The sequence below is a fragment of the Arachis hypogaea genome, chromosome 19 (genome assembly GCF_003086295.3).
Source record: "Arachis hypogaea cultivar Tifrunner chromosome 19, arahy.Tifrunner.gnm2.J5K5, whole genome shotgun sequence".
NCBI classification, from domain to species: domain Eukaryota; kingdom Viridiplantae; phylum Streptophyta; class Magnoliopsida; order Fabales; family Fabaceae; genus Arachis; species Arachis hypogaea.
The window spans coordinates 153,221,507-153,232,081 of NC_092054.1; the positions used below are offsets into that span (position 1 = coordinate 153,221,507).

The 10,575-nt window shown below is 31.3% G+C and overlaps 2 protein-coding genes across 3 annotated transcripts; one reads left to right on the forward strand and one right to left on the reverse strand.

Moving 5' to 3' along the window:
• Positions 1-1,387: 1,387 nt before the first annotated feature.
• On the reverse strand, positions 1,388-2,209 carry LOC112776352 (uncharacterized). The gene has a single exon (XM_025820493.3). The coding sequence runs from the start codon at positions 2,137-2,139 to the stop codon at positions 1,621-1,623; it is 519 nt and encodes a 172-aa protein (XP_025676278.1). The 5' UTR covers positions 2,140-2,209; the 3' UTR covers positions 1,388-1,620.
• A 4,608-nt stretch (positions 2,210-6,817) lies between these two features.
• On the forward strand, positions 6,818-10,539 carry LOC112776351 (uncharacterized). 2 transcript variants are annotated; one of them, XM_072226546.1, is made up of 7 exons: positions 6,818-6,992; positions 7,096-7,286; positions 8,076-9,467; positions 9,566-9,634; positions 9,715-9,913; positions 10,008-10,060; positions 10,232-10,539. In XM_072226546.1, exons 2-7 carry the CDS (start codon positions 7,284-7,286, stop codon positions 10,265-10,267), a joined length of 1,752 nt encoding a protein of 583 aa, XP_072082647.1. In that variant the 5' UTR covers positions 6,818-6,992; positions 7,096-7,283; the 3' UTR covers positions 10,268-10,539. The 2 variants fall into 2 exon arrangements, 1 of the variants encoding a protein (XP_072082647.1); XR_011876921.1 differs by having other exon boundaries at positions 9,542-9,634; positions 10,008-10,298.
• Positions 10,540-10,575: the final 36 nt, after the last annotated feature.

Consider the following 10,575-nt stretch of genomic DNA (forward strand, 5'->3'; position numbering starts at 1 on the left):
ATAGTAATATCAAAATTTGCACCATCACTTAATAGTTAGACATAATAAGCAAGAAATTAAAGACATATAAAGGAAGGAAAAAAAAAATCATGCTAATGTTAGCGAAATAAGAAAAAATAAGAACTTATCTTATTTAGTATTTATTAATTATTATAACAATTAATGAAGGCTAAATAAAATAACTTTGACTATTTTTTACTAATTTATTTTGATTATTAAACATTCCCGAAAAAATTAATGGAATTGAGAACCGAAGAAACCGAAACATAATTGAACTCCATTTGACTGTTTCATTTTAACTATAACTACCACATCTACTTTATTAGCTCTAGCTACCTACCATATATATGCACACAATCCATAATTAATTAAATAAATAAATTAAATTCCTCAAGAAACGTTGAAATTAAATATGAACACGAATGAAACAATTCAATTAGAACGAAATAACTTCTAGATGGCTACTACTATGCTAAGATAAGTTTTAAAGGGTTTATTTTTGTTACGTTGGAGCCAACTGCACGGAATTCCCTTCTAGACCGTGTGACTATAATAAAACCAATCCAACATATTGTTATTTTATTTATTTTTATATATAAGGAAAAATGTGTGATTATCAAACAAAGATGTGTCCCTCTTAATTGACAGAATCACTAAGTTAATGCAAAAGTCAATTGACTGTAGCTATTAGCTGATTACATTGAAAATGAGGTCCATATACCATATAACAAAAAGAGTACTACTGTTGTTTAGTGTGAAAAATAATGTATCCACCATGAGAATCTTAATAAAAAAAAAAAAAACTTTAACAGTTAATGTCAGTTATTTTTTTAATTATTTTTGTTATAAAATATTTTTAAATTTTAAATTCTAAAAAATAAAAATTAACAAATAATTTCTATATTTAGTCAATAAGAAAATTGAAAATACAAGCCGCAATGTATAGTTGGACATTAAAGAAAATTAGATAAGTGGCAGATTACACGAAAGAGTTTTCATATATACCATCATATACATAATTATCCATGAGTAATGTTACGTGTATATTATCAATATAAATATTAAAATAAATTAAACTATATATATATATTTATATATTTTTATTAGTGGTTAATTTTAGTATACAAATAGTATTTTTTTTTGAAGTCACCAAAAAAAAAAAAGTATTTTTGATTATCCATAGTTAAAAGTAACATGCATAAGCGACATATATTTTACACTAATTTGCAATGTGGAAGCATTCCTACCTATTAGTTATCTTGTAGTTAGCATCGATGCTGCTAATTAATCAAATCATCTTAGCCAGACAGTAGTATTAAATAAACGAACAAGATGTGCAGAATTTTCTTTTATATGAAGAAGAAGAAGAATTCGCATCGTCGGTATATAAATCCAATAGAACGAACAATAATAATAATAGAAAAAAGAAGTGATTAATTTACAAATAGAATAAAGTAAGAAAGAAATGGAAGCTAAGAAGATAGAGTATCGATGGAGGGGAGGAGCTAGCAGCTATGGCTTTTTCTGGTATACATACATACACTAATTAAGTTTAATAAATAAATTAAAATAAGTATCTCCAAAAAGCTAATAACTAAGCTGGATGTGTAGCAGAAGTAGTTACAAACAATGGACCAAGTTAGGAGGATGAGTTATTGTTGGTTGTCCAATCTTCAAGAATGCCAAATCATTCTCAAAGGGAGTCAAGTTCAGATCCACAAACATAACTTCTCTCTTTCTTTTATTATTGCTAGTCACGTCTGAAGAAGGTGGCGGTGGTGGCGGTGGCGGTGCTGTTCTGTGACGCCTCATGTGGCCACCCAAAGCTTGGCCAATGGCGAACTCCAAGCCGCAAACGGAGCACTCGTGAGTCTTAGGCTTTGCCGGAGAGCCATGGCTATCATCACTACTGCTGTCTTCTCCGTTCATGAGCCTCGGCTTCTTGTGGCTTGCACGGTGGCCTCCTAATGCCTGAAACGACGAGAATTGCCTGTTACATGTCTTGCACTCGAATACACGGTTGTTGCTGGTGGTGGTGGTGGTTCTCTCAAGTCCTCCACCACCAGAAAGCAGCATGAGATAGTTGGCCATGGCTATGCTTTCAGCCTCTCTTTCTCTCTTCATGGTCCACGTCATCATCGGGTTTAGTTTGTTTCAAGTTTGAAATGATAAAAAAGAAGAAGTGAGGGTTTAGGGTTGGTTGGTTTGGTGGGTTTGATTTATAAACGCGGGGGGAGAGAGATTGATTAAGACAGTTTGCAGTTTGACTTTTCTAGGAAAGTAGGAATGTGTTTGAGTTTGTGAGTGTGACGTAAGCATATACGAGTGGTGCTGCAATTGGGTTGATGTAAGGCCTTTCTACATTTACTTTGACTACTACTGTCACAGCAACAACATACATACACATTATATGGAGGGGTCATTATGCTATTCAAGCCTGCCATTCTCTAATTCTTAAGAGAGAAAGCACAGGCACACAACGAATTTAGTGTATAATATGTACAATATATATAAAATCGAAATTATAATTAATTAATAATTAATTTAATTAATTCTTAATAATTTTAAATTTTAAAACATAAGAATTTGGTTACTAGAAAATTATATATTCATTTATTTTACGCGTGTGAAAAATGTGGTGCAAATTTTATTTTGACAGTCTCTTACACTGCAAAGGTCATTATTGTCTGCCAGCAAAACGCAACCCGATACTGTTCAACTGTCCGAGAACGTTTAACGAAGACACTCTTTCGCACATGTTGTGTCTGTCGCGCCGCCGCCACCTTCAACGACGTCGCGGCCTGGATCCTCTTCGCCCTCGCTGTAGCACTCGCCGAAAAGGTCAACGGCAGCGGCGGCCACAAGGCCCCCTGGTGTCTGTGTTGGGTTCTCCTCTCTGACTTGATGTTCGTCATCTTCATGATGACGGTTATTCGACCGGCGATGAAGATTCGTGACGGATCTGATTGGAATCCACTCGATCTTCGGTGCATTTGTGTTCGAATTGATGATTTTAAAGGGAAGAAATTTTGCGGATAGTCTAATAGAGAGGATCGAAGATTTTGTGTCCGGGTTGTTGCTGTCGTCGTACTTTACTTGAGTGGGTTGAAGATTGACGAATTTAGATGCTAGATGTTTAATTTATTCGATATGTAGATGGTTATTTTATTTAATTCAATTTAAATATATACAATTAATAAATGTTAGATGATCATTTCACTAGATAATCAGATGATTATTTTAAATTAGGGTTGAGATTGTGGAAGGCACATTTTAAATGGAAAACAAAATATTAACTATGCCTTCTAGATGGGGGTGCCCCCGGCCTGTATCTAACTATCTATGCATGTGTTGAGTTGGTTATTACTTGGAAAATTAATCTCCTTCTAGACTTTCTATTTATATGACCAACCCATAGGCTAAAGAATTATTTATTTTTGGGCGTGTATCCCCATCAGTAATTCGGTATTTAGCATTGACAAAATAGTACCAGTCTAATTAATACTATATGTAACTTGTGAGTCACACTAAGATATCTTCTAGATCAGGTACATATTAAGTGACATAATCTTTATTAAATAAGAGGATTACTGGTTATTGGATTGGGTGAATGCATTGAATAGGACGGCCAATAGGTAGTGACACGTAAACTAGGACAAGTCAGAGATACAGCCTCCATTATCTTTTTGGTCAAACTCTATCTGACACAAGTACTTAGTTTATAAAAGTTTATTGAATCAGTTATTTGGATGTTCACGATTTAACTGATTTCTCATTTTCTTGCATAGTTCTTTTTAGAATAAAGTACTCATTTAATTTTTAATATTTAAATTAAATTATATTGTTATTTTTTAATGTTTAAAATATTTTATTTTCATGCTAAATATTTTATTTTATTAAAATTATTTTTTTGCAAAAATATTTTTTTATTATTATTTTTTTCTTTTTCTTTTTTTATAATTTTTATTTTTAAATAACTAAATAATTATTGTGACTACTATAATTATAATTTGTATTGTTATTTAAAAGAAAATTAGAATTGAAAAAAAAGTATTTTTAGAAAAAAAATCTTAATTTTATTATAAAATTAAAATAAGATAAAATAAAATATTTAAAATAAAAATAAAATATTTTAAAGATTAAAGACGAAATTAAAATTTAACTCAAATGCTAAAGATAATCCAGTATATTTTTAGTAGATTTAATGCGTTTTTTTTCCTGACGTGGAACTTAAATGCTAATTATAATCATGTTTACAAGATGCGAAAAGAAAGATCATAATCATTCGTATAAGCAAGCTACATAATAGGGTAGTTAGAATAAGGGAGTGGTATTGGCATGTCCATGTATCAATCTACTAATAAAAGGTTGGAACTATATATGGCTAGTTCTAATTATTAATGTGATCTTGATTTGCGCATACATAACTTAAATTATTCCATTACAAATTAAATACTGACCAAACCTAACATATCATTTTTGACATTTGTATACAGAAAAAGGTAATATTGTAATATTTGTACCGATATTATGGAATTATTATTAACAATAGGAAACCGCATTGGAGGTGAAAACTGAAGCGCATGCATGTGAAAGCTTGGGTGTTAGGTTTTATAAGAATAAAATAGGAAAATATATAAGAATGTGAAACAAAGCAATTAAAAAATATATAATCCAACCACTTTAATTTATATAATAGAATAGAGGCATAGAAGTTATATGCATCATCATCAATGTAAAGACGTAGAAGTATATTTGCTTTATAAATCAATCAGATTGATGTCCATAATAATGAAGCCTGACTTAACAGGTACAGGTATATGTTAATAGTTACAATAATCATTTGTAAAAAATATCATGTAATAAAAATAAATAAAATACTTGTAATGCATACAATATATTGTTTATTGGAGTAATTTTGAATATGGGAAATGGAGGAAATAAAAAGGAGAAATTAATATTTAGAATTAAAGTTTAATTTTGATGTGCTAATAATGTTAAAATATTTTACACAATTATTTAATTATATCCGTTCTGTTAGATAATTATTCATGTGCAGTCAATGTAAAATGTAGTTATTTTTTTAGATATATTGTTACAATCAATGTTATTATTCATACAGTTAATATAAAATATAGTTAATGTTATTATTCATGTCGTCAATGTAAAATATAGTTGTTTATTCATTTATATCCATTTTGTTAGAAGCAATATCAAAATTGAATTTTTAAAACTAAAATTAGATGTTTTTTTTGTATGACAGATGCGGATCTTTACTAATAGCGCTGGAAGTGAGTTAAGTCAGTTCAAATAGTTCAATAAGCTAAACTCGTGAGCTAGTGAGACACGTTTAAACTTGAAATTAAGTTCATAAATTAAATGATCCGAGCAGCTCATTAGCATCGGGAGCTGACTCGATTATATATATATATATATTAAAACTTTATAGTAATTCTTTATATATAATTTTGATGTAAGACATGAATAAAAAATTTATAATTAATATATAGTCAATATATAAAATACAGTCAATGTAAAATTTAGTCAATGTTATTATTTATGTAATCAATATAAAATGTAATTATTTATTCAATTATATCGATCTGTTCTTTAGATATATCCGTTTGCAGTTTCAAAATTAAATTTCTAAAACTAAAATAAGATTTTTGTGTATGTATCTTTATGAATAGAGCCGGAAGTGAGTTAAGCCATCTCGAACTCTATTTATTAATAGCTCAATCAGCTGAATTCGTGAGCTGATGAGCCGAGTTTGAACTTGAAATTAAGTTCATAAATTAAATGAGCCAAGCAACTCATTAGCTTGTAAACTGACTCGATCATATATATATATATATATATATTAAAATTTTATAGTAATTTTTTATATATAATTTTGATGTAGGACATGAATAAAAAAATTTATATATTGATATATAGTTAATATATAAATTGATTTTTTTAAATATTTGTTAATATATAAGTTATAATGTATTAATATAAAATTATAGATTATATTTTGTTATTTGAATTCGTTCGTGAATTTTTAGTAAGTCAAGTTCGAAGTTAAAAAATAAACTCGATTGTTAATAAGTCGAGTCGTGAACCAAACTCAATATTCATTTGCTTGATTTACTTCCAGCCTGTTTATGAATATGATTTTTTTTTGGGTCTTGGAATATGATTTTTATTTTTCTGGTATTTGTTGTTGTTTTTTTTTTATTATTATTTTTGGGTCTTGGTTGTTCTTGTTTCTTTCGCATAATGATATCTGCTAAACCAAATTCGGCCCAAAAACAGAGGACAACTAATTAAAATGAGTTATCAGTACCCGTTTACTAGTTAGGCCACACTGGCCCAGGTTCGGTGCACGTCACAGTGTTGTTCTTTTTAATCAATTATATTTACCATAAATAATATATGAAATAATCTTATTAATATCTGTTCTAAAATATATTCTATTAAAATAATTCAAAATATTTTTTATATTTTTAATACTTTAAAGGTAAATACTATAGTGTCTAAAAAATAGTATTTACTTGTCAAAAAAGTTTAAAAATTAAAATTTAATTTAAAAAATATAAAAATAAATAATTTTTAAAAATTAAAACTTAGTCAACTTACTACAAAAAATAAGTTAGGTAAAAATTTAGATACTAACTCATAGATGCTATAAAATTGGCCTACTTTGAATACGTTAAATACTTAAATAGTTAAATTTGACAAAAAAGAGCAAAATCTTAAATAAACCTTTCCTTTTATCCACGTGTACGAACATTATGAGACGGTCCAGAAGAGGAGATTGTGGACTCCCGCAGTGTATACTAATCGTTTAGCTTACTTTGAAGCCCAATACTCTCTCACACTTCAGCTTGTTCCCTCTCTCACTTCTCTGCGATCGTTTTCTCATTCTTTCTCCGGCCGCCGCCAGATTTATTTGCCGATCATTCCGGCGATTTCATCATCCTTGTAGTTCCGCCAACCACTGAACTGCGGTCTATCTCTATTTTAAATTTTTAATCGGTTATTAGCTCAATTGCTCTTACTATTATATTTTAGGTTTATTTTGTTTTTTTATATGTTTTTTTTTCCCTGCAGATTAGTTTGATAAAGTTAGAACCTTGAATTTAAGGTGTGGTGGACGAATGTATATAGTGGAATTGAGAGTCTTTTGGTAGAAGAGAAAGTTTGCATTACTGAGAGAGTGAGAACTGGGAAGGTCTCCTCTGAATAGTTGCTGTGGTGAATCATTTGAGTCATTTGAAACATTTGCCAGAGAAAAAAAAATGGTACTTTCCAAACTATGATATACGGATACCGTTTGCATGCAAATGCCAACTCTGAATCTTAATTTCTTAGCGTTTAATTATTTAATATTATGTTTTAATGCTCATATTATATGATGTTTGCTTGAAAATCGTATATGATATTACACAGATTAAGTGTTCCTTCGTTGTGCTCACAAGTCACCATGCTATCAATATGACAAATTAAAATGACCAGTTTATGGTATTATGCTGTACATTCAAAAAATAAATGCTGCTGCTACAGCATAGATGTGATGATTCTGTGCCTCGATTGGTTTTATTTCCAGTTTCTTTAAATATGAGGCATCTTAGGGTTTTAATTTGGGAAATTTATGTTGAAGCTACACAAAAGTCGGTACTCATACAAATCAAATGTAGGTTGAATCTTGTTAGAGGGGAACAAAAAAATATTCTAGTATCAAACTTTTATGGTGGCTTTGGTGGCTGCCTGGCTGGTGAGAGTTATGTAACTGTCCTTTTGTATATGTTATGTTCAATGTGCTGCTTGTAATCTATAGTGGTGGTTGATGAGAAAATATGTAGTGTAATAAACTTTTGTGGACAATGGTAAAACATATTATTCAAACTTTGTGGATGGGATAGTATAACTTGTTACTAGAAACTACGTAAAAAACTTTGGTTTAAGGGTATTTACTTTGCCTGCCATATACATTGGAGTTTGTTTTGCTGTTTATCATTATTTTATACTGCATTTTTTGCCTATAAAGATAAACATTTTTAGCCTTTTTTTTTTTTTTGCAATCTTTTCAGCATAAAAACTTCTGGACGGCACAGGATACTGGCTGCTTAACTGAAGAAAATATGGGATATGAGAATGTTTCTAGAACTGAACAAAAGCGTGGTCATCAGTGGTTTATGGATTCAGGTGAACTGCAAGTATTCAGCAACATTAAAAGGCAGGCAGTTGAATCTGTTAACGGGAACCCAATTTCAGGAGTTTCTCATGTAAACATTTCTCCATGGGACATCAATTCAGGATTTCATTCAGTTACAGGACAATTTTCTGACCGTCTCTTTGGATCTGAGCTACGAGCTCTCAATATGGTTGATAAGAACATGACATCAATTAGAAGTGGTAACTTGAACACAGGAAGCAAGGATTTTGAGAATCAATATGTTAATAATCCATCAGTGGGTTTATCAATATCCCATAATATTGAGGACCCTTCACCATGTCTCAATTTCGGTGGAATCAGAAAAGTCAAAGTTAATCAAGTAAGAGATTCTGACAGTTGTATGCCTTCATCCATGGGGAACTCCTATGGCAATGCTGATAATTGTTTAATGTCAATAGGTTCTGGGTATAGCAAGGATGATGGAAACATATCATTGGGCCCAACCTTTAACAATATAAATGATAATTCCATCTCTATGCAGACCTCAATAAGTAAGACCAATGGCAATCTTGTTCCAATGGATCATGCCTTCAGTAAGGGGGATGGTAGTTTTATGTTGATGGGGCACAATTATTGCAAAGGGGATGAAAATATTTTATCAATGAATCAGCCCTTTGACAGGGGAGATGGAAATTTCATATCAATGGGCCAAACATATGACAAGGAAGATGACAATGTGATATCTCTGGCTACCTCTTATAACAAGGGGCATGAGAACTTTATGTCAATGGGTCCAACCTACAGTAAATCCGGAGAAAATTTCATAAATATTGGTGCTTCATATGACAAGGGCACTGATCATATAATGTTGATAGGTACAACATATGATAAGGTAGATTCAAATATTGCATCGACAGTCCTTTCACATGAGAAAGGAGACTCCAACTCCTTACAAGTGACCGAAAACCATAGTAAGGGTGAGGCAAATACGATATCTTTTGGAAGTGTTCATGAGGGCTGTGAACGAAATCTTAATGGAGGGATCATTAGTGGTTATGATCTGTTGATGGGCAACCAGACTTCTCGTGATTTGGATGGGCAGAAGACTGTGACTGAGTCAAACTCTGAACTACCTACAGATAGCACTCCAAAATCCAATCCTAGTACTGATTCTACACTTAAGAATAAAGATCCAAAGACAACCAAGAAGGCTTCTGCTAACAACTTTCCTTCAAATGTTAAAAGTTTGTTATCAACTGGTATTTTTGATGGTGTTCCTGTGAAATATGTTTCCTGGTCAAGAGAGGTAAACTAATTACTAGTATATTGCTTTCTTCTCAGGGGTGTCATTGTTCTTTTATAATGAATAATTTCTTTCAGTGTATGTGGTATTTTTCTTGGTAGAGAACTCTCAGAGGAATCATAAAGGGAACTGGATATCTGTGTTCATGTGATGACTGCAAACAGTCCAAGGTTAGCACTGCAAATTGTTGCTTTCTTTGGTATTTTATGATTCTCAAGGTTGTGCTCATACATTAAATTCTGTAATGAAGGCTCTTAATGCATATGAATTTGAGCGTCATGCTGGTGCCAAGACCAAACACCCTAACAATCACATATATTTTGACAATGGAAAAACCATCTATGCTGTTGTTCAAGAGCTGAAAAGCTCTCCTCAGGAGATGCTTTTTGATGCAATTCAAAGTGCATCTGGCTCTACCATCAACCAGAAGAACTTCCGCATTTGGAAAGGTAATGGTAATTTAGTTGCATCGTTGTGGTTAACAACTGAAAATCTATGGTGTAACCTTATTAATTTGCATGCTTGAACATTCCCCTTTATCAGCATCATATCAAGCTGCAACTCGGGAGCTTCAGCGGATCTATGGAAAGGACGAAGTGATTGTACCATCTTGAGCTCATTTTTTTTTCTTGGATTTTCAGAATAATGATAGATATGTGATATGTGCATAGTGCATAGCAGCTCAATGACATAGCAGCTCAATTTTTTTTTCTTTGGAAATGATTTTTATATATATGGTGATTTTGTCATTCCCTCGCAATTTGCAGATATCTTGTCACATTTCAGGGAACAAACTATTTTAATATATGAGGAGCTCTTAGTTTCCTAGGTCAATATTCCGGTTTAGCTCAATTTTGCTGAATGCTGATGCCAGACCATCATTCGACGTCATTTTTTGTTTTAAGAAATTGTCTTTATTGTAGATTTGTTGTGTTCCATTGTAATGTTTTTTTTTTTTATAAAAAAAAGAGTTTTTTAGTCAGGTATTGTAATGGAACTTAAATTCTGTAATCAAAATAATATTAGACCAATAATGAATGGATATAGCATAGCTTATATCAAGCATTTTCCCTCTCGTTTTGGTGGTAAAAGTTCCATTCAATAAGTGAGT

Excerpts from the sequence above, each read along its gene's own strand:
- LOC112776352 (XM_025820493.3), bottom strand. The coding sequence starts at position 2,139 with ATGATGACGTGGACCATGAAGAGAGAAAGAGAGGCTGAAAGCATAGCC.
- LOC112776351 (XM_072226546.1), top strand. Across the intron at positions 9,468-9,565 it reads ATGTTTCCTGGTCAAGAGAG|AGAACTCTCAGAGGAATCAT; the intron begins GTAAACTAATTA and ends TTTTCTTGGTAG. Across the intron at positions 10,061-10,231 it reads GGATCTATGGAAAGGACGAA|ATATCTTGTCACATTTCAGG; the intron begins GTGATTGTACCA and ends CGCAATTTGCAG.